The 26,426-nt window shown below is 36.0% G+C and overlaps 5 protein-coding genes and 5 non-coding genes across 13 annotated transcripts; 8 read left to right on the top strand and 2 right to left on the bottom strand.

Annotated features, from left to right (window-relative positions):
• Nucleotides 1-5,473: 5,473 nt before the first annotated feature.
• Nucleotides 5,474-6,244, bottom strand: LOC115959896. The gene has a single exon (XM_031078549.1). It carries the CDS (start codon nucleotides 6,242-6,244, stop codon nucleotides 5,474-5,476), a length of 771 nt encoding a protein of 256 aa, XP_030934409.1.
• A 1,782-nt stretch (nucleotides 6,245-8,026) lies between these two features.
• On the top strand, nucleotides 8,027-12,555 carry LOC115974652. 2 transcript variants are annotated; one of them, XM_031095096.1, is made up of 4 exons: nucleotides 8,140-8,346; nucleotides 9,569-9,723; nucleotides 11,098-11,445; nucleotides 11,650-12,555. In XM_031095096.1, the coding sequence occupies exons 3-4, from the start codon at nucleotides 11,107-11,109 to the stop codon at nucleotides 12,289-12,291; spliced, it is 981 nt and encodes a 326-aa protein (XP_030950956.1). In that variant the 5' UTR covers nucleotides 8,140-8,346; nucleotides 9,569-9,723; nucleotides 11,098-11,106; the 3' UTR covers nucleotides 12,292-12,555. The 2 variants fall into 2 exon arrangements, with proteins under 2 accessions (XP_030950955.1, XP_030950956.1); XM_031095095.1 differs by lacking the exon at nucleotides 9,569-9,723 and having other exon boundaries at nucleotides 8,027-8,346.
• On the top strand, nucleotides 9,382-9,445 carry LOC115978466. The gene has a single exon (XR_004088742.1). It is a non-coding gene; the product is annotated as a small nucleolar RNA snoR101 (small nucleolar RNA).
• Nucleotides 9,542-9,605, top strand: LOC115978465. Its single transcript, XR_004088741.1, has one exon. It is a non-coding gene; the product is annotated as a small nucleolar RNA snoR101 (small nucleolar RNA).
• LOC115978461 lies at nucleotides 9,697-9,760 on the top strand. Its single transcript, XR_004088739.1, has one exon. It is a non-coding gene; the product is annotated as a small nucleolar RNA snoR101 (small nucleolar RNA).
• LOC115978464 lies at nucleotides 9,848-9,911 on the top strand. The gene has a single exon (XR_004088740.1). It is a non-coding gene; the product is annotated as a small nucleolar RNA snoR101 (small nucleolar RNA).
• Nucleotides 10,002-10,063, top strand: LOC115978467. The gene has a single exon (XR_004088743.1). It is a non-coding gene; the product is annotated as a small nucleolar RNA snoR101 (small nucleolar RNA).
• A 4,141-nt stretch (nucleotides 12,556-16,696) lies between the features above and the next one.
• Nucleotides 16,697-19,896, top strand: LOC115974651 (50S ribosomal protein L18-like). The gene is made up of 2 exons (XM_031095094.1): nucleotides 16,697-16,927; nucleotides 19,349-19,896. Exon 2 carries the CDS (start codon nucleotides 19,350-19,352, stop codon nucleotides 19,692-19,694), a length of 345 nt encoding a protein of 114 aa, XP_030950954.1. The 5' UTR covers nucleotides 16,697-16,927; nucleotide 19,349; the 3' UTR covers nucleotides 19,695-19,896.
• Nucleotides 19,897-20,853: 957 nt separating this feature from the next.
• LOC115974648 (pentatricopeptide repeat-containing protein At2g01860) lies at nucleotides 20,854-23,767 on the top strand. 3 transcript variants are annotated; one of them, XM_031095090.1, is made up of 2 exons: nucleotides 20,854-22,624; nucleotides 23,472-23,767. In XM_031095090.1, exons 1-2 carry the CDS (start codon nucleotides 21,111-21,113, stop codon nucleotides 23,632-23,634), a joined length of 1,677 nt encoding a protein of 558 aa, XP_030950950.1. In that variant the 5' UTR covers nucleotides 20,854-21,110; the 3' UTR covers nucleotides 23,635-23,767. The 3 variants fall into 3 exon arrangements, with proteins under 3 accessions (XP_030950950.1, XP_030950951.1, XP_030950952.1); XM_031095091.1 differs by having other exon boundaries at nucleotides 20,860-22,624; nucleotides 23,480-23,640; XM_031095092.1 differs by having other exon boundaries at nucleotides 20,861-22,624; nucleotides 23,434-23,519.
• A 66-nt stretch (nucleotides 23,768-23,833) lies between these two features.
• On the bottom strand, nucleotides 23,834-25,959 carry LOC115974650 (transport and Golgi organization 2 homolog). Its single transcript, XM_031095093.1, has 5 exons — nucleotides 25,711-25,959; nucleotides 25,430-25,613; nucleotides 24,895-25,101; nucleotides 24,190-24,381; nucleotides 23,834-24,109 (listed from the first exon to the last, which is right to left on the bottom strand). The coding sequence occupies exons 1-5, from the start codon at nucleotides 25,791-25,793 to the stop codon at nucleotides 23,972-23,974; spliced, it is 804 nt and encodes a 267-aa protein (XP_030950953.1). The 5' UTR covers nucleotides 25,794-25,959; the 3' UTR covers nucleotides 23,834-23,971.
• Between the last annotated feature and the right edge of the window lie 467 nt (nucleotides 25,960-26,426).

Below are 26,426 nucleotides of genomic sequence, written 5' to 3'. Positions count from 1 at the left end.
GTACATCCTTTGCCTCCAAAAAATTGCACCGTGGAAAGTACTTCGCTTTGAAACATTTATATAGCAGCGTATCCTTTTGTTGCAGCAACCTCCAACCTTGCTTGGCTAGCATTGCTAGATTAAAACAACGAATATCCCTAAAGCCCATACCACCCTCCTTCTTTGGTTTAGATAGTGAGTCCTAACTCTTCTAATGAATTTTCCTCTCATTTCACACCTGCCCCTACCAAAATCTTGCGCACATGGCATTGAGCTCATCGCAAAGCTTCACAGGGAGTTGAAACAACCCTATAGTATATGTTGGTAGAGATTGAGAAACAAACTTATTAACACCTCTTTTCTGGCTCTAGATAGCATTATCCCCTTCCATCCTTCTAGCTTTTTCCACACTTTATCCTTTTGAAAGGCAAAAGCTCGATATTTTGAGCATCCAATCAGTGTTGGTAAGCCCAGGTAGGTTTCAAACCAGCCCACTTCCTTAACATTCAGCCTAGTTTTTATCCAATTTTGTTGCCCATCATCTGTGTTGCTGCTAAAATATATTGAGGATTTCTCAAGATTTATAAGCTGCCTAAAAGCCGTGGCATAGAGCTGCAAAATATCCACTATTTCTTGAACCTCATCTTGAGTGGCTCGGTAAAAGAGTAGGGAAGCATCTGCAAATAATAAGTGAGATATGCTAGGAGCTCTCCTACATATAAACACTCCATGCAACCTGTTCTCTACCTCAGCTTTTACAAGTAATGATGAGAAACCCTCTGCACATAAAAGAAACAAATAAGGAGATAATGGGTCTCCCTGTCGAAGTCCTTTAGACGGAATAATGTTACCATAGGATTTTCCATTGATACGGACAGAAAACGAGGGGGTAGATACACAACACATGACCCGCTCAATCCACACCTCAAGAAAGCCTAGTTTTGTCATGATACCTTTTAGGAAGGCTCACTCAACCCGATCATATGCTTTACTAACATCTAGTTTCAAAGCAAGGGTACCTCTTCTACCTTTTTTGCAACAATGCATGACATGTAAGGACTCATATGCTATAAGAAAGTTATCAATAATGAGACGGCCAAGTACAAAAGCACTTTGAGTGGTAGCAATCAAGTGGGGGAGGATTTGCTTCAATCTATTTGCCAGGACCTTTGAGATAATTTTGTAAATGACGTTACAAAGGCTAATGGGTCTGTAATCAGTAATTTTTTCCAGTGATTTTATTTTAGGAATGAGAACAATATGTGTATAATTAACATCAGGTTCCATAATTCCATTATTCAGACAATCCAGCACTGCATTAATCACATCATCTCCAACAATATGTAAAAAATTTTGGTAAAAGAGAGCATTTATACTGTCAGGTCCAAGAGCCTTTGTTGGTCCCATTTGGAACAACACTGCTTTAATTTCCTCCAGACCATATTCACTAGACAAAATATCCCACATATTAGGAGACACCTTAGGATGCACTGTAGCTAGGCACTCTTCCAACCTGTCACATTCACTGACCTTGAAAATATTCTCAAAATACCTGGTAGCCACACCTGCTATCTCTTCCACTTCCTCCATCCATCTGTCATCATGATTCTTTATCCCTTGAATAAAATTTCTCTGTCTTCGTTGTAAGGCCTTAGAATGAAAGAATTTTGTATTCTTATCTCCATGTTTAAGCCAAGAGATTTGAGAACGTTTAAAAATCTCCTGTTTAAGCAAGAGGTCATCCAACTCCTTATTGACCATTAGAAACTCAGTTTTATTTTCTTCAGTGCACTCACCCATATTCAACACCTCTATCCTCTTTTGAAGTGCCTTTATTTTTTCGGTGTTAGGGTGTGTTTTTTATGCACCCCATGCATGCAACTCCCTACCACACCCTTCAATCCTCTCTTTCACGTTAGCCATAGCTAAACCCATGCCTTCTATTTTATTCCAACCTTCTTGAACCACAGCTTCTCAATCCTCCCATAATAACCAAGCTTCTTCAAACTTAAACCCCATATTGCTCCTAGAGAGGCAATACTTGGAGGCCTTGGTCTGGAGAATGATTGGTAAATGGTCTGATGCGTGAGAGGACAGATGTGTGATCATGTTCTTTGGAAACTTTGCTCTCCATTCCTCAATAGCAACAGCTCGGTCAAGGCGTTTTTTTGTGTTGGCGAGTCCAAGTCGCTTGTTATTCTATGTGAAAAGGTAGCTAAGAAAGCCCAAGTCTGATAAAGAGCATTGTTCCAACACCTCGTGGAACTCATCCATCTGCTTGTATGAAGGCAACCGATGACTGAGCTTCTCGGTGGAATGCAATATCACATTAAAATCTCCAATGCACAGCCATAGACCATCCACAAATGAAGACAAGTGTGATAACAAAGCCCACGATTTAGCTTTCTAACTAGAGTCGGGCCATCCATAAAAGCATGTGAGGTACCATGCAAATCCATCCTCTTCAACTACCTTTGCTAAGATGTGATTCTCTGTTGACACCCTATTTTGCAACCCGCATTTAATCTCACATGGAGGGTAAAAGGGTAACTTTACATTGAAAATATGCATCTTGATTTTAGTCATTAGATTCTTAATCTCATTTCACCAAAATGATCTTGATGTTGTAACGATTAAATCGACTGGTCATGAGCCCAAATCGGACCATTAGATTGAAAGTTATCATGAAATCAAGTTTTAATGGCTGAAATGCACTATCACAAATTGAGTCTAACTATATGTGATTATAAACAATTGATTTCAATTGGTTATAAGTAAAATCAATTTGAGATCGATGGTGTGTCATAATTTGATTGGTTAGGACTACATTTTATGGTAGGATTGAACACACCTAATTAACTAGATAGTTAAACATTAATTATTCAATAAGTTATTTGTGCAATTATCTTTTAATTAAAGTAAATTTGGAACCAATTAAGTCTGAAATGAGAGTGATTAGAGTCATTTAATGTTAATTGGGAGCTAATTTGGGACCTATTAATGTTAATTGTGCTGAAACCATTTTCTAACAAATGACATCTGCTCACCATTTCAGTGATATCTCTCAGAATATTTTGAATCTGTGAATGAGGTTAATTTTCCCAGACACTAGACATCCGGGGCTTCAATTTGAGCACAAGAATGAGACAATTCCGATCAGAATTGAGTTAAATATGATTTTTCGAAATTGGTTCTACAGGCTGTTACAGAAATTATGGAAAAATCGAACTTTGCTTGCTTCTCACTCTTATCAATCTCCACATTTAATGCACCAAATTTCCCCAAAGGCTAAAATGAGGTCTAAGTTCATGATTCTTTGTCAACCCTCATTAAGGGTCCGTTTGGATTGAACTTATTGTTACTGAAACTGAAAACTGAAAACACTGTAGCAAAATAATTTTTAAATGTGTGAATAGTGTCGTGGGACCCATTTTTAATATATTTTTTTATGAATAAAGTGACTGTGGGTCCCATGAACAGTACTGCTACAGTGTATAAACAGTACTGCTACAGTGTTAATGTCCCTGCCTTTTTGCAAAACGCGTGAAATGAAAAAAAAAAAAAAAAAAAAAAGCTGAAACGCGGATGCAGACGCAACATTCAGCCGAATCCAAACGGCACCTAAATGGCCTTCCATCCATATTTCCTCCACCACTACTATATAGACCTCCCCCCTCTCCTTCATTCCAAAACACAAAAAACCCCTCTCTCTTCTCTTCTCTGAAGTTCTAGTGAAGTTTAGTAGTCTTGTCATATCTTGGTCTTCTTGAGACTTAAGGTATTGAGTGAGACTCACTCTCCCTTTCCTAATTCTTCTTTTCCTCCACCCTTAGGACCTCCATCAAGAGTCTCTCCTCCACCATATGGATCTTGCATGAAGGTATAATCTCCTTCCCTAACTATTTGTTTATGTTGTTATGATGAGAATTTAATATTAAAGCATGATAATTCCCTTGAATGTTTTTAATTGTTTTTATGTGTTCTTCACATGTTCTTAGTTGTTCATCACATGTTCATGCATATCATTATATTTAATCTTAAATCCATATCAAAAGTATGAAAAACATGTTTGTTTAATAATTCTTTCAAATCCTTGAATCTAGGTTATCATCATCCACACACATTCACTAGAATTTATTTTTTCAATGCTTAATAAACTGAATTAGGGTCATCACACGCACACACATTAAATTCAACATGCAAATTGATTGATAACATATTGGATGATATCATATGAATGTTGGCCACCATAGTCTAGAAGACCGGTTTCACCGAGCAAGGTGGGTGCCTAACACCTTCCCACCTTGTAACATAGCCTTCGAACTTAGATTAAGGGTTATTAGATCAAATGCTTATCCATGTAATTTTCGATTTTTAGATTGTAACTAGGAAACAAAACCATGTACTTTATTTTAGATTGTATGTAGGACCAAAGTCATGTAATTTTCCTATGATTAATGAAAATTCAATTTCAAATTAATAAAATGAGGAATTTTTCAATTATGGTTTTCTTATTTTTCCAATAATTAAATAAGTGGCGACTCCATTGTAAAACCCTTAATCTAAAGGGAAAACTAGTCGAACCTCCATTTTGAGAGGCAATAACACAACTCCACCCATTCACATAGGTTTAGCCCAACATCCTATAAAAAGGGGGCCGGGGGCGCGGTCTCTCACATTCTCAGTAAAATTAATAACATCCATTGATACATCCTTCTTCCACAACAGAGCCAACCCACCCCTTAAATCATGCTTCTTAACTATTAACTTGTTAGGAAAATTTACCTCCCTGCAATGCTTATCAAAACCTTTTTTATTAAGTCGTGTTTCCATTAAAAAACAAACCGTGGGCGCTTGATCCTTCAAGAGCTTCTAAAAGCTACAAACTGTACAAGGGTTCCCAAGCCCTTGGCAGTTCCAACACAAAAGCCTCATTGTGATTGGCAAAGGTGTTCCGACACCCCTACCTCAGCAATAATAGCTAAATCATCTTGTGTTTTCCCACACTTGGAGCCATGTATCCCCATTTCGTCTGCATTGTCCTCCTCCAAGATGGCTGAAACCCTTCTTTTCCCCAGAGAAGTGGATAATTCACCCTTAGTTTCCTCAACAGGCCCGCACTCCATGCATAAAAGCCTGTTCCATTTGGGCCTCGGCTTGATAAGCCCATTCTGTGAAGTACCCGCCCCGTGTTCCCCACTAGACTTCATTGAATCATTACCTCACTCACTTCAGCTCCACTTAGACCCACCGAATTAATTTCCATTCTCGTTGAAGCCATGATATCTGTGATAGCTATGTTCCCCTCATTCATGCATGCATTAACTCCCTGAAAATCTGGACCAGTTTCTGAAATTTCGCCACCTTCTTTATTACATGAATCATTGTCATTATTGTCTGCTGTAACGTCTACCGCCGTCGCCGTCGTGTTTTGTTGCTTCCTATTTCGGTCAGGCACCTCCTCTGCCGCTTCAACTCTATGTGTGGATTGACCCTATCCACCTTTAGGTGGAGACCATGAACGTGCCCGCATAGACTTTAGCCACTCACCATACTGACATTCCACCTCGCCCCCATTCTTTGACGCTGCAAAGAAGCCAGCGCAGTGACGAACATCATGTCCCAGCAAGCCACAGTAATGGCAGAACATCGGGAGCCGCTTGTATCTGTAGGTAACCCAAGTACAACCACCGTCCGAGCCTACTATAAATCCACCTTTCCGGATCGGTTTTGCTATTGGGAGCGCAACCTTAATCTTCATAAAAAGGTTCTGATGCTCCTGTTTTTGCCTCCTCTCAACTTCCTCTACAACCCCTAGTCTCCTCCGCACCTCCACCACCACCTTGGGAGATACCATATCAAATGGGGCCCCCCAGATTTGGAACCATAAGGAAACGGACTCAAATTTCACGTTTTTGGCCGTCATGCCTTTTTGCCACCTGCGTAACATTAGGGCTTGGTTATCAAATGACCATGGACCCCCTTTGAGCACCCTATCCATGTCAAACTCCGTATGAAATTTGAATTGGAAAAGATTTGGACCAGCTTCCATAATCTGGACCCCATTGTGTAAGCCCCACACCTTTTTAAGAGTATTATAAGCTGCCCTCTTGTTGAAGGGTTTGCATGTAAGGAATTTTCCGATTAAACTCTGCGCACAACTTTCAATCTCATCCTTTCTTTCTTCATCGGAAACCACTATAACTTCTTCCTTTTCTGTTGTAAGTTTCATGTTCTCTAGTCTATTGATCACTTCGTCAACCATCATGCCCAACAAAAGAAAAGACAAACCCTCGGTACAAAACCAAGGGAGGGAGTCAACTCGTTTAGAGACGAGAGAGAGAGCTCCTACCTGGAGGAGAAAACTGTACTATTCCTTTCAAGTTTCTAGACCCACTATAACTCTTTTTATGACTCTTTTTAGTAAGGCAAAAACTTGTTTTAGACAATGTGTGTAACTGTGACTTATAAATGTCATTTAAAGTCACGTATTCAAGTTATAAAAAAACATTGTGTAATAAAACAAACACAATCCTTTAATACGGTCTTGCACGCTGCTTTTGTCAAGTGATTGACTCAAAACAGTTTTGAGTTTGGAGCATGATAGATCTACTCCTAAACAATAAATAGACGATTGATGTGCTGCATGTGTAACTTTTCTCAAGTCATTGACTCATACAGCTGAGTTTGGAGCATGATAGATCTACTCCTAAACAATAAATAGACAATTGAGAATATATTAGACATTCTCTCCTACATCCAAATTTCATATCTCAGATTCTCAATACCTTACATTATAAACCAAATTGCTCATCAAAATTACCAACAAAACAACTACAATCAAATCCTAAAACAAACACACTTCACCAAAATTCACACAAAAAAAAAAAGCAAGAGGAGTAAACCAAATCTATAGTAGAATAACTCGTACTCACACACCCGTCGATAGTAAATTTCAAACTTAAACCCATTAAATTAAATTGGCTGATAAAGGAGTGGTGGTAGCGACCAAAAGAAAAGAGGTGGTTGTGCCAAAGGAGAGAAGAGAGAGAGATTGAAAAAATTGAAAAGGGAAAGAAAACCTAAATTTAATATTAAAGATGGGTTCATTATACGAACTTGATGCAAAATTGTAATGGCAACCGACAAAAGGATTAAATTGGCTGTGTCTGTAAACTTGGGGACCAAACTAAAACTTTAAGAACGAAAATAATTGTCAAAAACACTAACGTCTGTAAACTCCTAAGAACCAAATTGTATTTCAATCCCTTTTTTTTTTAATTACAATTTACAAAGTCTCAACCTTTACCTAAATTATTAATGTATGCCTCTCTTGAGATTATTTGTTCAAGTGACAGTAGTTATAGAACATTGATCTATAGTGGTCTAGTTCAATGTATTCCAAATACACCAATATATCAATTGGAAATCTTCACTTCTACGATTGAGACAGTCATCATGATTGATATGTCATAAACTGAAAAGATGAAATGTCCAATTTCATCGTACTCTACAAACTAAGATTTATGAGTTTATAATTAATTGAAATTTATATCTTTCTATAGGCAAATCACATTCCATACTTAAATCACATACAATCATCTCATAGACTATTCATCAAATGAATGATGTCTAACGTTCATATAATTCACATAAAATAAAACACTTTTATTAATTAAAGAATGTGTTTAGATACAAATCCGAACAATTAAATTATTAATATGAGCCCAAACCCATCTCATATTTAAAATAAAATAAAATAAAATGATTAAGTTCTGAACTTTTTAATATTTGACTTGATTGGGTGTGCATCTGTGATGCGATTATAAGCTAATATAAGGGATCTTTTTGTTTTTGTTTAGTTTTTTTTGTGAGTCCCACAAAAAAGAAGCTTATTTTTTTTTGCTTTGGTTAGCTTATTGCTTAACCAGATATGATTTTTCCTCAAAATATCAGGTCGTTTTTGTCACAAAAGTAAAAAAAACTAAATAAATTATTTCCGAACGAATCAGGTCTACTTATTGTCGGACTCAAGTCATGTTGGGCCACAGCCCAAAAATGTAAAAAAAATAGACAGAAAGAAAGAAAGAAGGCCAGGGATGAAGGGATTCACAAAATTTCACACCAGTCTCAAAGCCCAAAAGACCCTATACTAGTGTTCACCGTTCCTTCTTTCCTAAAACTGAACACAAAAACACAGCATGAACCATGGTCCACCCCCCAAAGAACTTTTGGAGGATAAGGGACTCTTAACTCCTACTCCTACTACTACTCACCGCTCTACTACTAGAATCAGAATGGCGGCCACTCGCTGCTAAGGAAAACCTTCATCTTTCTCAACTCTAACTTATACCGTTTCATCATCAGGTATAGCCATATCTCATTTCTCCTTTTCTTTTTCTCTTCTTCTATCTCTTAGATTACTCTATATGTACGTGACCTACAAAAAGTTTCAAAACTCGAATTTAGGGTTTCCTTACAGTCCGATTAGCACGAGAGCCTCACTAGTTTACTGCGACGTCGTTCTTGCCTTTTTTTTTTTCTTTTTTTCTTTTTTATCTTAGGGTTTTGTAAATTTACCCCATTCCTGCTAATAATCTTTGGTAAAAATAAATAATATGCACGTTTCGTTTTAATTTTAATTTTAGGCGCGTAACACCAGAACTAGCAAAAAGTCCTGCTTGTGTTTAAATTTAATTTTTTCACATTCGAAATAATAATAATTTTTTAATATTTTATTTTTTTGCTTGGTCTGAAATGTTTTTCCATCTTTCTTTCTTGTTCCTTGTTGATTAATGTCAAGATTGTGTGAAATCACTATCTTGTTGTTATGTCATTATGTTCTTGAATTTTATTGTTTATGTTATGGTTGGGGATCAAGTTACACTGGTGTAAATCTAAACAATATTACACCACTCAATATTTTTTAATTAGATGCGAATATTGACAAATCCATCCTTAGATTACATTATTTTTGTATATTATTCATTTTTACAAAATTTCAAGATTATCAAAGATTAATAGCCATATCATCAATTAATTGTTAAAATTCAAATTTTTGTAGTTTAAAATAATGCATAAAATATGAGTTTATAGATCAAATAGTAAATAGCATCTGATTGATATGAAAATTGACATGCATGTTAAGAACATATAGAACATGTAATTCAATGGTTGGATTTTCAAAATATTAATTCAATAACAAGTTATTGGGTGATGTAACATTACTTAGAGTTACACCAGGTGTAACTTGAACCCAACCCATTAGACATAAGTATATATGTGTGTAACAGATTAGTTCTGGTAGTTATTAACAATCCAAAGATAATGCTTTTATCATATGGCATGCTATGCCGTTTCTAGATTTTTTTCTTGTTTCGGTGCAAAGTTAGTGCACATGATGGTTTACACTTGATCTCTGAACTTAAGGTAAGTTTGCTTGTTGACAAGTAAATGCACTGATGCTCTTTCTTTGCACCTTTTGTTTCTACACGCACGATCGCATGCACTTGTCTGCATGTATCCATATGCGTTTGTTTTGGTGCAAAGATATTGCAATGATGGTTTACACTTGATCTCTGAATTTCAGGTAAGTTCACTTGTTGAGAAATTCATGAACTGATGCTCTCTTCTTCGCACCTTTTGTTTGAAAACACACGCACACTTGCATGCATGTACACATAAGCATTTGTTTTGGTGCAAAGATTTTGCAATGATGGTTTACACTTGATCTCTGAACTTCAGGTAAGTTCGCTTGTTGAGAAATTCATGTACTGATGCTCTTTCCTTGCACCTTTTGTTTGAATACACACACACTTGAATGCATACTCGTATATGCATACTTATCAAAAAAGATATTGCAAATGATGGTTTACACTTGATCTCTGAACTTCAGGTAAGTTCAATTGTTGAGAAATACATGTACTGATGCTCTGTCCTTGCACCTTGTGTTCGAACACACACACACACACACACTTCCATGCAAATACTTGTATGTATTTGTTTTGGATATTGCAAATGATGGTTTACACTTGATCTCTGAACTTCAGGTAAGTTCTTGTTGACAAGTACATGTGCTGATGCTCTCTCCTTGTACCTTTTGTTTGAATATTTCTACACACACACATATTTATTTGTATATCTGTTCTATGCATAAAACTGAAGATAAGGTAAGAGAAATGGAGGAAGGAAGATGTCATAATTTTTTTTGAAGTTAGACCGATAATGTTATTTTTTCTAATTCTCAATTCTGCCCATGATAAAGAAAGCGGTTAGAGTGAGAGTATCCAAAAAGAACAAAACCAGAGACAGAAGGACAATTTGTTGTGGTACAGATGGCGTTTCCTCCTCTTATAAGTGTGTGTGGAGGGTGAGGTCATGGATTCAAAACCCATTATGTGTGTGTGCGTATGTGTAACTTACCTATCCCCCCCCCCCCCCCCCCAAAAAAAAAAAAAAACCCAGACAGCAAACCTCACAATCACTAACAGTAACTTAACACACAAGGGACTACTTAACAATCACGTCTATAGGAATTCTACAAATACTGCAATATGCAAAGGACTCAATTCTGAGTGAAAATTCTGAACTTCTTCACTGTGAGCCTACCCTTAAAATCCTGCATAATCAACTTCTGTATTTGTACTTCATTCCTTGTCTTCCCATTATGTTCATTCCTATTTCTCCAACTATGTTTGGACAAATTACATTTTAAAGCCATAACTTAGGGATAGTTTCAAATCAAACCCCAGATTTTTAGAAGTTTCAAATTAAACCTTACACTTTCATAATGTTTCAATTCAAACCATACACTCATTTATGGTGATACCGATAATGGAAAATGTTTAAACAGAATGACACCGCTTGGTGAAATTCTTCCAACCATTGTTTTTGAGACAAGCATATATGATATGTCTCTGTTTCTAATTGGCTAATCAAATAGAAGTAATTACCCCCTCTTGTTTCTTTTCTAGCATCCAAATGCTTCCCTACAGATGTGTTTTATTTTAGTTCATTTCATTACCTTCCATCAAGTAATACATAATGGGTTTGATTAGGATCCCTGCTTATCTTTTGATAAATATTTGTTATTCATCTCCTATTTATTTTGATATGCAGACAATACAAATGGGAAACAAAAAAAGGACTAATGTCGATAAAAGGGACATAGTAAAGTGGACAGAACGTTGGGATGACTTTTTTGTTGAAGCACTTGTTCGCCAACAAAGCATGGGAAACAGAATTGACAAGGTTTTCACTACAAAAGCATATGATAATATAGTGAAAGAACTGCGTGAAAAGATTGGCAAGCCATTTGAAAAAGATCACTTGAAGAATCGAATGAAAACTCTTAAACATAATTTCAATGAGTGTTATGACCTTTTTAAGGATACAAATGGTTTTACATGGAGTTCGGAAACAAAAATGTGGACTGCTAAACCTGAGGTGTGGAAGGCATTGATAAAGGTTTGTTTCCTTGTCATAATTTAACTTGTATGAAAACCCTCAGGGGTAGCACAATCAACTGGGGACCATGCCTCATGAAGCGAAGGTCACTAGTTTGAAACTCCTCCCCCCTCCCCCTGTCGGCAAAACTTGCTTATCAAAAAATGATAACTTTAAAATCTATGAAATTCATATGTAAAGGAACTTTTTTTTTTTTGTTCATAGGTAAAACCTGGTGCAAAAAAGTGGATGACTACACCCATTGCCAACTACGATAAGCTGTTGTTGCTCTTTGCAAAAGAAAGGGATTTTGCAAGGGGTTCGAAGGTGGATGCGCACCAGCATGGTACCTCACGAAATGGAAGCTTACTTTATGATATTAATCAAGTGACGTCACAGAATGAAATTACTCTTACTCTGGAGGACTTGAATGATATGAATGATGGTACTAATCAGTTACCTCCTCCTATTGAAGCAAATTCTCAGGCAGATTCTCAACCACCTTCTCAGTCAGCTACATCGTTGAAAGGCAAGAAACGAAAGGCTCCAAGGGATGTATGTGAGGGAAATGTTTATCAAAGGAAAACAGATGTTTTTGCGAGGGAGTTTGAAAGTATAAGGGAAGCAATAAAAGACGTCGCACAGGCAATCAGGGAGGGAAATGTTATTGCGGAAAGAGGCCGACCACGTGTGTACTCAGAACAAGAAGTTTTCACAGAATTGGTGAAGATTGGTGTTGATGTGCAAATGCGCTATAAGGCCTACACTTTCCTTATTGCAAATGCTGGAAGGGTGAGGGCATTCTTTGGTTGCCCAGCTGAGGAACGTAAGGAATTTTTGCTCCAGCTGATGTATAGTCCCCCATAATCTTGGTAGTTTTCATTGTTGTTGATGGGGCTTTTGTAGGCACTGGAATGGCTGGTGTATGGCCTTTGATGACTTTAGAACTCACTAATATAGGTTAGAGTCGTCTTTTGTTTATATTTCTCAGTGTGGAAATATGTTCATAAGTAGTATTTGGTTTATATGTTCAAATGATGTCCCTACCAGACATTGGATTTGATACAATTAAAGCATGTTAGTTATCAAGTCCGCTATAAATTAAAACCTCTCTCTCTCTCTCTCTGTTCATGATATTCCTTCTACCAAAAATATTCATTCTGCAGAAGGTGATGCCGAAGCAAATTTTGACAGTATAGTGATATGCCTGCTGAAGCAAATTGTGACAGTATAGTAATATGGGCAAATAGATGAATCTTGAACTCACATACGTTTCTTTAGAACTTGTCAGTTATTGAAGATAATTGGATACTTTTAGTGCCAAATTTAGCCAATAGCTTTGCAGCTCAACTGATAATTTTTAGTGTTTTCAATAAAGATGTATATAATTCAAATTTCCTGGTATTAAAGAATATTAAACTTTTCCTATTGTTAAGGTGCTTTTTTTACATCTAATTTTATTTGAGTACCACCTATTTATATCACTATAAGGTATTGGGTTTTCCTAATATTTTTTGGCTTTATTATTATGTTAATCACAAATATTTCATATTTCATTATTTAAATTGGGTCATGATATAAACTATCACAAAAAGCCCAAAAAACTCTTATTATATCCAATTTTATTATCATTATTTAGCTAAGTCCAAAACTGGCCTTATGAACCCAATACACACATCTTATTCTATTTCAGGCCCGAGAATACTTATGCTTGGCAATATTTGAAGAGTCCATGATTCAAATCTATGGCAAAACAATTTTATCAATGGAATTCAAATCCATGATCAAAACCTATGGTTTGAACCCATGGCGATTTATTTATCCAAAACTCAATTCTCATTGGCAACATCAAAACCCAATTCTCATTGGCAACATTAAAGCCCATTTCTCATCGGCAATATCAAAAGCCGAACTTACGTTAGCACTATTAAAAGCCCAAACTAACTACTTGGCACTATTTATCGAAAGCCTAAGGTTATTAATACTTGGCAAAATACTATATCATAATTATTTCACTTAAAAGTCCAATAATGAACAATACTTTAGATCCTTAAACCTATTACCATAATATTACAAGCTCATGGAATTTATGAATTATCTACTCTTAAAACCCATAGCGATCATCTTATAAAAGCTCATGGAAAGATATGATTATTAGATCCATGACATTTATTTATTTCATATTATAAAATCATGTTCACTATTCATCTTACATCACAACATTCATAATATTTATTACCAAAACTCATGGTAATTATTCATCCTATATGTCCATTATGATTTATCTATAGAGAAACTCATAAAAACATCACATTATTCCATTATAATGATTGTTACCATATTTATTTAAAACTCATGATAAATATTATTCTCAAGAAAAATATTGGAGGCCATTATTTAAACAAAAAAAAAAAAAAACTCCAAGGAAAATATCATTTACAAAGTAATCCAAAATAAAAATTATGAGAAGTTATTTAAAGCCCACAAGGAGTAAAAAACTCATGGCAAAGCATGTCTTTAATGCCCATTTTGTAGGTCCAAAAATCTCATGGAGAAGGGAGCAAGCCCAAGCAAAGAAAGGGTCATGTGGCCCAACTAATGGTGCTGAAATGAAGCAAAGTTCTAGCCCAAAAAGGTCCCAACAAGAGGCTTGAAAGTGGGCAACCAACCCTTGTTCATCTCTAACCAAAAAAACAACTAGAACCCCTTACAAGAGGACCAAGTCTTTGAGGATGAACTAAGGGCTGTCCCATCAGTTTTTTGCCACCTTCTACCTGACGTGAACAGTGCTCAAGGGCTGTCATATTAGCTGAAGTCAAAAGGATGAGGGGACTCCATCATCTTCCTCAAGACTGCACCTCCAGCAGAAGAGGAGTTGAAACCAAATTATCCAAACTTCAACAAATTGATGCTATAAATGTTAATAAAACGTTTAAGATGTGATTCATGTGCCAAGCCCATGAATCCTAAAGGGGAAAAAATTGGGAACATGTGGTTTGAAGGGCATAAAGAGATCTCCAGCGGAACCCTCTAAAGTGGGCTTAAACTTAGACACCTGACTTAGGGTGTTGAATCCTACTTTCTAGAGTCTAAATCTCAATTGCAGCATTAGAATTCTTCCTTAATACTTGCCTTAATCCCATTGGCTAAACACAATCTCAATAATCTTAACATTTAATGCAAGATTACTCCAAATACTACCTTGCCTAAAGAAGTAAAACAGCTCCAAAAGCAAATCTCCCATTTTTAGGCCAAATCCAAGTTATTAATTCAGCTGGCCTACTCCCCTGAATCAGATCTACTTTTTTTGGATGCTTGTTAATTAATACTTCTCTAAACTCCATTAAAAATGTATAAGCACCCCAGCCCACAAGGGAACAGCCACCCCCCTCTAAGACTTTGGGGTTCGTTTGCCATTTTTGCTGGTGGTTTAGCTCTCCTTAAGCTCACCACTCATCATCTTTAGCCTACACTCATCTAATCCTAGATATTCTTCTCTCCCCTTTACACAATCACAGCTCAAAAATGTCCTCCAACTAGTCACAAACAGCCTATTACTCACAAAAAGCTTCAATCTCAGAATTAATCATATCACACTCACTCAAAACAACTCACATTCACCTCATTCATGCCTTATACACACATACTCACCGAAATCTTAATTTAATACTTGCTGCACTGAGTTAGGGATCTTTCTCTCCCTTCTTTCCATCCTATTTTTCCTCTTTTATTTGTAATTATGAAGCCTTTAATCCTTATTTATTATTATTATGATGAAGGCCATAATGTTTTGGAAATTATGGAAGTTCTCCCTCATGTTGACTTAATAATAAAAAATATGATTTTTTACCATGTAAACACACTTATTAACTTAAAATTACCCTACTGCTAGAGATAATACCATACCACTAAAGGACTGATTTGAACTATCGGACCAAGACTATTAATGTACTAATTAAGTATTGTAATGTGTTTTTCATTAGGCTTTTGTTATTGTTTTGTCATGTGCAACTTTTGTTTTCTGGCTTGGATAGACTTTGTCATCACATCGAAAGCCTTTGGGTACCATCTCAAGAGCCCATAGTCGAGTTTCAGTTTGGCTTCCCAACATCGTAGATAGAGGCATCAATTTCCCCTTCGACACCTATCAAATAAAAACTTATAGTGCCAGGTTCAATGTAATCTTGGACATTTTTAGTGTCTCACCAATTAACTTCAAACCAATGGTAAAAAAATTAGAAATAATCTGTCTACCAATAATCCAGTATTGTTTCAAATCACTCCCAAAATAATTGTAAAAAATTCACTGGCTGTGCTCCCACAAAGTCAAAATGCTTGTATTTGTTTTTACAATATTTCTGTGCAATTTAAAAATACCTCTAAGAAAAATTCAAACTTAGAAGCATTGAATACACCTATTTGTGTCCTTATTAACATCGTGAACATAATCATTTCTTAAAAGCCTATAAACTATAAAACCCAGGTAACTAGTTTCCCAGCCCAAACAACCCAAACACATGGACCAGACTCAGATTCCAGCATACCTAGCCCAACCCATACACATCATCTCACTAAACGAGGTTTTAGAATTTTCTTTTTTCATTTTTCTTTTTTAGGTAAAAACTTATAGGGTCCAACGAAAAACCCCAGGAGTTGATCTAAGCACCGGGTTACAGCCTCAGTACTCACTCTGAAGTCTAAACTTGGATCTTCCTTACCTTTTTGTCATCCCAGTAGGTACAAAAACTCTTCAAAGTTTTTTGTTATTTTAGTTTCTTATTCTATATGAAAAGAACAAGGTGTTTCTCATTATACTAAGGCTGTTGGTTTCTGACGAATATTTGATAATTGATGCAATAAGAATAGAACTTGATTTATATAAAAAGTATTATTGTAGTTTCACTGAACAATAACAAGTTTTTAGCAATCTCAACCTACATAAATTGAAAAAAAAAAATTAAGCACAAGCATAACAAAAATTTAAGCACAGCCATAACACTGACACAAGACTTATTAATAAGGCCCACCCACCAAAAAAAAATAATAATAATAATAAATAAAAAAAAACAAACAAACAAACAAACAAAAAACAAATCCTATCTATAACTAAAAAAAAAAAATGCAGACTTTAAAAAATAATAATAATATAAAAAAATAACAAAAAAAAAAAAAAAAAACCTTGAAGGCCCAAACTTAACGCCCAGTCCAGGGAGGGTCCAGGCAGCCATAATGATAAGAAGTGAAAAACAAAGTTACAAAACCAGCCAGGGAGGGCCCAAACAAACAAAGTTATCTTAAGTTCTTAACAAATAAAATGGCCCAAATATTTATAATTTTATACCTGATTCCTGAACCTCAGAACCTGATACGGTGAGGTGAGCAGTTGAGACTTGAGAGAGGCGGAGAGCAGAGAATCAGAGAGAGGCTGAGGCGGTTCAGCTGGAGACTGAACAGTGGAGACTGGAGACTAGAGAGAGGCGGAGAGCAGAGACTAGAGAGAAAGGTAAAATTTTTAGGGTTTTGAGTGGATTTATTTGTTTTGATTTGTGATTGTTTTGTGGTTAATCTCTTAGATCGGATTTGTAGTTTATCTGGTTGATTTTTGGTCAATGATTTTGTTTAGAACCAATGTTTAATAGGATTTACCAAAATTTTTGTTTTTTTTTGGTTAAAAGGATGTGCCAGATTATTTTTGTAATTCATTTGAAACTAAATATATATATATATATATATTTTTTTTTTTTTCCTCTACCACCCGGTTGGTTCTTTTCTAAAATTTTGGGGGCCCCTTCCACTTGGGGGCCTTAGGCAATTGCCTAACTCGCCTAAGGGAAGGGCCGGCCCTGATCAGTTGGTGGAAATTTAAGTTTAGAAAACATTTTTGAGCAAAGCTTATGTTTTTGGTACTGGTTGAATTATGTGGGGGCTTGTTCTTTGTGGCAACCCAACAAGAATTATTAAAAAGTTAAAAAAAAATATTGAGAAATCATACTGCTGAGATTTGGGTATTGAATCTCAACCAACAAAGAATTAGCATTTAATATACTTTCTGTGATATACACCATTTCAATATTCTCTCTTGTCCTTTTGGTTTGGAGATAATGTAGGGAAAAGGGTTCAAAATTTTGATGACAGGAAGTATAGGATCCAATAGATATAATCTCTTAAACTCACAGTAACCCAAGAAAGGGTATTATCTGATGTTACTTGGACCCCATTAGGACTTAAGTTAAGCTGTAATTGAACCATCTCAATTAGTTTCTCACTCGTTTCGGCCCCTTAGGCATTGGTCATCAGCAGAAAGCTGCTGCTATGGTTGCACCTAGGCATGGTCTTCCATGGACTAGGATCCTCACCATCTTTAATTAGCTTCAAAAAAAAAAAAAACCCTGGTTGTGCACATTCATTTCCTTAATTTGTCTTCTTGATGTGCGATGATTAAAAGATCTTGTTTTTCAAACTTTTTGTTTTTGGCCAATCGACTGTATGAAATAACTTTTCTTTTTTTCTTTTTTCTTTTTTTGTGAATTAGATATACCCTTTTGTTATACACTATAAATAGGAAATGATATTTAGAAAGGGTAAAAAATTTAGAGCTTTGGGTTAGTCTTAGGTTATTATTGATGTTTGGTTGTTAAAAATAGTATGGGTTTGGTGAGAAATGAAGAAAAGATGAAGATGTTAGCTTTTATATTAGACTGATACTTTGGGAATTTTTTAAATTTAAGAGGAAAAGGCAGTTCTTCGTATAATGTTCTTGATTATGGACTTTGGAGATATGAAGTCAGAAGATCTCACATTCAAATTTCACTGTTTGATTCTTAAAATAAATAAAAAAATCATGCTTGATGTTTCATGTTTCACAATATGTTGGTAAAATTGGCAGGAACAGTTGTTCATTTATCTTTTGCAGTAGCAGTAAGCATTTTTATTTGATTGCTTCAAGAGAATTGTGGTAAGAGAAAAGAATATGGGTAGAAGTATTATTGTGTAAGGGTTTGAACATTGCATTGAATTTGGCATGTGGTTTGGTGAGAAGGTTTTGCCTATAAGGTGAAGTTCTTTAGAATATATAGCATGCAATCTCTTATCTAGATATAATGCCTATAAGGCAATGTAGTGTACTTATTTTTATTTTCCTTCTCTTCTTAACAATTATATCGGATGGGGAGAGTTTGTGCGTGTAAGTTTAGAGCTCAATAGGCTTCTCTTGTTCATCATTTGAGTTTTACTTAAAATTGTTTTCCTTTCTTCACTGGAGGTTCCCTCTTTAATATGGGTGTAGTAGATGTAAAAGCTTCCATGTCTGTTGTTCTGTTCAACAGAAAGGGAAAGACAGTCTATCAGCATTTTAGTCCAAAATTGAAGAGACAATTCATAAAACTTAAAATAGGAAGGAAAATTGAAGTAGTGTATCTGAATGTAATATCATGGTTTCCTTAGGTCTGAAATCATTTGTTTCTCCACTGAATAAGGAGGCATTTTAAGATCATGTTGATACCCCACCTCAAGCCAGTGATATTAGGCTCAGTTACCTAGAGTGCAGTGTCTAAGGGGCCTATAAACCACTTCCCATATAAAATTCAGATGTTTTCCCATTTATTTGGTTTAAATCTGGAAAGCAGTTGATCATTGACTTCGTGTAAGTTGGGTTGGTCATATAATTGGATGATGTAACCTTTTTTTTTAAAAATTATTATTATCTTGATTTAAGTTATTCTTCTTTGGCTTTCTGATCATTTTCTAGTCAAGTTATTGGTTGTAATATATTCCAGCACAAGGGAAAACAAATCATTTGTGATATTTTATCCATAGATGTTCATTTTTTAAAGGATCTATATAATGTTCTTGAGTATGCAATTGAGGTAATTAAAAGTTCTCGGTTCTATATTATGATTCAACTTATGATTTATGTGTGAAACAGAATGGTTATTCCTCCACCTGTTAGGCCTCCAAGAATTACACAGTATCTTAAGCCTTATGTCCTGAAGATGCACTTTACAAACAAGTACGTGACTGCCCAGGTGATACATTCACCAACTGCCACCGTTGCCTCTGCTGCAAGCTCACAGGAGAAGGCCTTGAGGCCAAGCTTGGAAACTACCCGGGATGTGGCTGCTGCTGCAAAGATTGGAAAAATATTGGGGGAGCGCCTACTGCTTAAAAACATCCCAGCTGTTGCTGTCCACTTAAAAAGAGAACAGAGATATCATGGGAAGGTCAAAGCTGTCATTGATTCTTTGACGGAAGCCGGTGTCAAACTGCTTTAAGTTTTCCTCTTCTTTATAAAATTAAATGTATTGCTGAATGTGCTTATAGCTTCTTTTTTCTAATAGGATTACTTGGGGGAGATCAATGGGAAGAATGGATGGTGGGGTTTTTGTTGTCTGCTCAATGTGATCATGATAAACAGGGTTCACCGTTATTGAGATTGTTAATAAAAAGGATTTCCCATTTCTTGTTGAATGTTAATTTATAAACCAGGCAAGTACAACATATTTTCAGAGAATTTGTATGTATATGCTCGCCATAAGAAGTAATGACCTGCATAAGCCTGCCAGGAATTAGAACGTTGAGCAATTATATAAACTTTCTCGTCATTTAAGATGGATGTGTCATGGCTGCAACCGTGATGTGATGGTTGTGACTAGCACTAGTGTTGTGGCAAATTAGAGGGTCATGGTCTGTATTTAATAGATGGTGTCTGGTTGTGTTGCTGATGAATTTCACAAAGCCATCAGAGCCCAGAAAATATAGAAATGCACACAGAGATGAGGCATATTTCTCCCCTCTTTCCCTTTCGGTTGATGAACATGAGCTTGAAAAAACACGATTGACTCCTACAGTTTACTTTTTGCAATTCTGAAATAATGAGAAGGTGAAGAGTATTATGAAGTATGAACTTTAAACGTGACTAATTACATTTTTACAGTTGTGTACAACAGCACTTCCCTATTGCTTGAGTGCTCTGCATCTAGTGTTCATCATGGTGTTCTCTTAATTAACTTTTATTTTAATATAAAGTATGACAAACCTAAAACCTGGAGTGTAGTATTTATTATTGTTATATTCCATTTGAGTCACATTAGCATAAAATTTTGGTCCATATCGGTTCAATTTAGTCTATTTGATCCAACTTGATCTACTTAAGTCAATTCGGTTCATTTTGGATTAATTGGACCCTAAATTTTACATTATATTCTTTTAAATAACGCATGTACTATTTAACTTACAACATTTTTTCACGCATCGCGTGACTTTGCGAGTTGTGACCCTAAAAGCTTGAGAAAGGAGACACAGGATAACCTTTATTTTACTTTGTATTTTGGTCCATTGGGCTTGCGGAGTGTGAGACTAAATCCTCCGGGCCTTTTTTACATGATTGACAAATGAACAAAAAGTGATTAACCTGATGGGCTTTATGGGCTTCCTGATGTGATGTGGTTAGGAAATTAGCTTTTGGGGACGATCCAGTAACTAATAAGTAACAAGCAACAGTGTTTTAGGAAAGAGAAAACGGAAAGCACGGGAATGATTACCCTGTCGGTATTTGCTTATGATAAACCTCTCCAAGCACACCAGGTGTTTGCTGAAATTTCTCAGTGACATCGAAATGCGTCTAAGTAGTTTAACACCAACACATCTTCAAACTCTCTCACACACACACCACTCCAATTTTCCAAACAATGGATTGCACATTCTCTACCATTAGTCTATATCCCATCTCATGGGGAAGAAATGGCAGGGTAGCTTTGATGGCCTCTGCCCATTCAAGTACTAGGAGAAGATTGCCCAAGAACCTTCAGTATCCACGGCGCACCAAGCTTCCTCCGGACTTTGGTGTTAATTTATTCTTGAAGAAGGCCAACAAAAGCAAAAGCCCCACTGACCCATCTCTAACTGATTTGATAAATAGTCAAAAACCTCACTTGGCAGTAGAAGAAGATACCCAAGAAGAAGAAGAAGAAGAAGAACATAACCAAGAAGGAGACGGAGAAGATGGTATTGTTTGGGATTCAGATGAGATTGAAGCTATTTCATCCCTTTTCCAAGGGAGAATACCTCAGAAACCTGGAAAGTTGAATAGAGAAAGGCCACTTCCACTCCCACTTCCCCATAAGCTTAGACCTATAGGACTTCCTACACCAAAGAATAATGTTAAATTAGTTTCTCCAATGGCAGTTTCTTCACGTGTATCCTTATCCAACAAAGTGTACAAAAATCCTGGTGTTCTTATTGGTATAGCCAGAGAAATTAGAAGCCTTAGTTCAGAGGCAGATGTGTCTGTCATTCTCAACAAGTGGGCTAGATTTTTAAGGAAAGGATCCTTGTCATTAACAATTCGGGAATTGGGTCACCTGGGTCTTCCTGAGAGAGCTTTACAGACATTCTGTTGGGCTCAGAAACAACCTCAGCTTTTCCCGGATGATCGGGTATTGGCTTCGACAGTTGAGGTCCTGGCAAGGAATCATGAGCTGAAGATGCCATTCAATTTAGAAAAGTTCACTTCTTTGGCGAGTCGGGGTGTGATCGAGGCAATGGTGAGAGGGTTCATTAGAGGAGGAAGCTTGCGTCTTGCAAGGAAGGTTCTTTTGGTAGCCAAGGATGGTAAAAGAATGTTGGATTCTAGTGTTTATGCAAAGTTAATATTGGAGCTTGGGAAGCACCCGGATAAACAAATGCTTGTTGTGGCCTTACTGGATGAACTTGGGGAAAGAGAGGATTTCAGTTTAAGCCAACAGGACTGTACAGCTATCATGAAAGTTTGCATTAAGCTTAGGAAATTTGAAATTGTAGAGAGTCTGTTTAATTGGTTCAAACAATCTGGGCGTGATCCAAGTGTTGTTTTGTACACTACTTTGATTCATAGCCGTTATTCAGAGAAGAAGTACAGGGAGGCATTGGCTGTGGTTTGGGAAATGGAGGCTTCTAACTGTCTCATTGATCTTCCAGCTTATCGTGTGGTAATTAGGCTTTTTGTTGCTTTGAATGATCTCTCAAGAGCTGTAAGATACTTTTCGAAGCTTAAAGAAGCAGGCTTCTCTCCCACATATGACATATACCGGGACATGATTAAAATTTACATGATTTCTGGGAGGCTGGCCAAGTGTAAGGAGGTCTGTAAGGAGGCAGAGCTGGCAGGATTCAAGTTGGATAGAGAAACAACATCATGGTTGTTGCAATTTGAAAGAGATAAAAGGTTAGGTTTTTAAAATTACTCCAGCTTCTACTGTAATTATTTTTGCTCCTTATCCTCTCCTTTTTTTTCTTCTTTTTTTTCTTTTTTTGTTTAATTTCTTTGTTTTGAAGGGGGTAGGGGTTGAGATGTTATCTGTATCAAAGATAAGAGACCATGGATATTTTTGTTTTCGATGAACGATACCATATATATTTGCATCTTTCTTTCAAAGATAAGACATCACAAAGTCTTAATTTAAGAATTACAATTTAATTAATTGATGCAATAAACACATTTAAACATGAGAAGAACACAACTGCAGTTACATTTACACCATATAGTTTACAATATGCAAGCAACTAAGGTGAAGTAAAACGATGTCATTGTAATTTCATACGGTATATAAGTTGAGTTTATCAAGTTTTTTTTGAAAGTGTGTTTCATTGCACACATAGGATTGTAGATTGCTATTTGCTAGTTTATGTCTTGGTTTATTTTATGAACGCCTGTATTTCTATAATTACAGTTGACTGTAATGAGGGATATATATATCTAGTAATTGTTTCATTCTTGTGAATGGTTAGTCTCTTCAGTTTCCCCAAAACCGTATTCATAAAATTTGGATAATTCTAAAGATTTCTTTTGTTTTAGACCAATTTACTACACATGTTTTGATAATTTTTATATTTATTACAGTGTCTAATATTTCAAAATGGTAATTTAGAGATAGGCATTTTTCTTTTACTCAGCAAGGAAAAAAATTATTGCTTTTCTTTCTCTATTTTATCTTCATATTCTGTGTTACACTGGGTACCTCTAATAACTTCCAGATTCTCATATTCCAATCAAATGGTGCCCATATCATTAGTTTGTCAGTAATGGCAGAGACTATCAAATGCACCCACACTTATGGAACAGGTTGTATCACCAGGACAGTGATGGCTAAATTGGATTACTGCATTTATGCAATTCATTTTCATTGTTCAAGTTTCTGGTTTCTTGGTGCAAACTGCAAAAGATTCCTACCATAGACACAATCAATCAACTTGTCTGCTTGACTCAGTGTTTCCATATGTGCAATTCCCCTAGGGTTCCCCCCAACCCCGCAGAAAAGGCACTTCCATAGCTAAGTTTCTGAACACAAGATCCATGATTGATTGTATTCTAATTTGATTATTGTTAGTAGTTAATTGCCTTCTTAATTTGATTAATGGTTTTGGGAGTATGTTATGATATAAATATGCCTATGTTAGGCCTTTATTTATGCATTTACAAAATACATCAACCAAGTGGCTTACTGCATACATGTGAGTAAATAGATGGGCAATCTCTTATTCAGGCGCTGTCTTTCAGTTGCTTTCTCTCCATTTATGACTTCAGCCTCTGAATATGGTAATTTACAGTTTTTCCCTTCCATGTGTCCTTGTCAAGATGCATCTCATAAAAGCTAACTTCCCCACTGGCTTTTATGGTTAATGCGGCAGTGCTCCTAGTGCCATAAAGTCCCTGTACATCAGAAGATAGAGGGATGAGTAAAACTTAGAAATTTCCAGGGTGGGAATTGTATATTAGCTAACAATATTTACCAGTGGGGTGTCAACTTCTACGAATATGGAGCTTAGTTTGAACTCCCAGTCTAGGGAACAAATATGAGGTAATTTGCTTTCATCAGCTTTAACTGTGTCCCTCATTAGCTTCTCAACCATCTCCTTCAAAGGTATCTCACCCTTGCCATGTTTAGCAAGCCGTTCCTTAAAACTCAGTCCTAAGCGTTGAGCCTGCAGAATTTAAAAAAGAAAAAGGCAAAAGTTTATTGTTTATTGTTTATTTGGTTATACGTATTATTTTAGGGTTAAACAATGTAGTATGCAGGATGATACTCCGGCTCTGCTGGATGAATCTGCTGACATATAATGATCCAGATATAGGAAGTGTTCTTTTGTTCTGGTGTGTTGGAGATTAAGAATGAAACACGTTGCAAATCTTATTTTCAAACCATGCTATAAGAAACAATAATCCATGGTACGTAGGGAAGAAATATCTTCATAAGCTACATTATTTGTATTGTTTAGCTTATTGAGGCTTCTTAAATCATTCGTCATTTTCTGCATATAACTTGTTTTTTAAGTTGCCTAAACTATGTTGAATTTTTTTCTTCTTCTTATCTTGTCCATCCTATAATGTTATTATAAAAAATGCTAATCTTAGTAGCCAATTTGGCAGTATGTATTTTTCCTTTTCCATTGTGTTTGTTCTATTTTGAATAAAAAGAGTACATGTTCTGTTCTAACCTTATGCCATGGGGAGTCAAGCTTTGCATTTGAAAGCACGTGAATGCCCGGAGAAACCTCCTGCATGAGAGTGGGTTCTCCTTTCGGCCTGTTGGAGACATAAAACATGGTTTTGGAAGAGATATCAGCCACAATAAGGTTGAATCCGTTGTATTGATGGGCCTCTTTAATCAGTTCCGCTGCAAACTCCTTGGGAGTCTTTGTGCTCTGCAATCATTACATGTTAGAAATAAAAAGTGAACCAACTACGAAATTGAGTCAATAACAAAGGGGCAGCCAAGTTTTTTCTCCTTGAGTGAATGTCAAGAAGTCAGAATTTACTATTTAGCAATTTCCCTTTGTAAGAAGTGGATAAGGAGTCCTTGTTTAACAGACAAGATTAGTAGATAAAATGATTAGTCATTAGGTTTATTTAGCTGTAGGAGTATCTTTTGTTTTATTACACCCAAAACTCTTAAATCCAAAACTTTGGAGTATGTTATGGATTCTTAACAGACTAATCACGAGTCAAAACGAAGGTCGGCCACATGTATACCTCTAAGAAAAGCACAGGCAGGTCTCCACGACTCTTTGCCTCGGGGAGAGTATGAAGCTCCAACACGTTTGTTATAAAAGCCACCCTCCCTCCTCTTGAACAAGCCAACCATGTGCCTCCTGCAACCTCATCTCTACCTCCTAGTATCTCACAACCTTCCCACCAAGCCAATGGTTCTGTAGGCCTTCAAGCACACAAAAAAATACCGATCTCATTATACTGATGTTTAAACCAAAGTATAAAAATAAAAATAAATGATAAACCAAAATTAATAAGCTTGCCTGTTGTGATATTCATCTCTATTTTGCAAGAGAAGAAAGGGGTATAGCGGGTGGGCTTGCCAAGCAAACGCACCTATACACATTGTTCTAAACTATGAAGCTTATTCTGAGTTTTGATAGAGTTTGAAAGCTTGGCCTTTAGTCACTAGACTCACTACTGAAATTGAAGAAACCTTATGGTGTTATAAGAATGTGGAAGAAGTTAACGTTCACTTGACCATCAACTGCTTTTGCATGCGTTTCGGCTTTAACCACAATTACACGTTGTACTGACTTTATAGGCAATTGAATTGGGTACTGCCGCATCTCTGAGTTATTGTGGTTTATACTTTATACAAAACAAGTGGCCATGGTCTGTTCAAAAATTCTCATACGTAGGACGGTCTAAAACCATTTTATCCTTTATAAAATAAAAATCTACAAATTAAAAATACTCCGAAATCATCTACAAGGCAAGCATTTGACTTTTGTTAGATGAAGTTGCATCTAGTATAATTTTAAACATTTTTTTTATCATCGGATAACTTTTAAAGAATTAATATTTTTTTTATCACTAGATAACTTTTAAAGAATTAATATTTTAAAAATCTCATTATTGAATTATATGTTCTCTATCTTCTAACACGAATATTAAATATCAAGTGAATAGGATATTATTTATTATTTGATCTATAAACTCATCATTTACGCAGATTTTTAAAATATAAAAACTTAAA

The sequence above is a fragment of the Quercus lobata genome, chromosome 2 (genome assembly GCF_001633185.2).
Source record: "Quercus lobata isolate SW786 chromosome 2, ValleyOak3.0 Primary Assembly, whole genome shotgun sequence".
NCBI classification, from domain to species: Eukaryota; Viridiplantae; Streptophyta; class Magnoliopsida; order Fagales; family Fagaceae; genus Quercus; species Quercus lobata.
This window is presented reverse-complemented; position numbering and strand designations above follow the sequence as displayed.

What these genes read in the sequence shown, in the direction of transcription:
- LOC115959896 (XM_031078549.1), bottom strand. Translation starts at nt 6,244, where the DNA reads ATGGTTGACGAAGTGATCAATAGACTAGAGAACATGAAACTTACAACA.
- LOC115974652 (XM_031095095.1), top strand. Translation starts at nt 11,107, where the DNA reads ATGGGAAACAAAAAAAGGACTAATGTCGATAAAAGGGACATAGTAAAG. An exon ending in TGTGGAAGGCATTGATAAAG is followed by an intron (nt 11,446 to 11,649) that starts GTTTGTTTCCTT and finishes TTTTGTTCATAG; the next exon opens with GTAAAACCTGGTGCAAAAAA.
- LOC115974651 (XM_031095094.1), top strand. Translation starts at nt 19,350, where the DNA reads ATGGTTATTCCTCCACCTGTTAGGCCTCCAAGAATTACACAGTATCTT.
- LOC115974648 (XM_031095090.1), top strand. Translation starts at nt 21,111, where the DNA reads ATGGATTGCACATTCTCTACCATTAGTCTATATCCCATCTCATGGGGA. An exon ending in CAATTTGAAAGAGATAAAAG is followed by an intron (nt 22,625 to 23,471) that starts GTTAGGTTTTTA and finishes CCATATCATTAG; the next exon opens with TTTGTCAGTAATGGCAGAGA.
- LOC115974650 (XM_031095093.1), bottom strand. Translation starts at nt 25,793, where the DNA reads ATGTGTATAGGTGCGTTTGCTTGGCAAGCCCACCCGCTATACCCCTTT. An exon ending in AGAGATGAATATCACAACAG is followed by an intron (nt 25,614 to 25,710) that starts GCAAGCTTATTA and finishes GTGTGCTTGAAG; the next exon opens with GCCTACAGAACCATTGGCTT. An exon ending in TTGACTCCCCATGGCATAAG is followed by an intron (nt 24,382 to 24,894) that starts GTTAGAACAGAA and finishes TAAATTCTGCAG; the next exon opens with GCTCAACGCTTAGGACTGAG.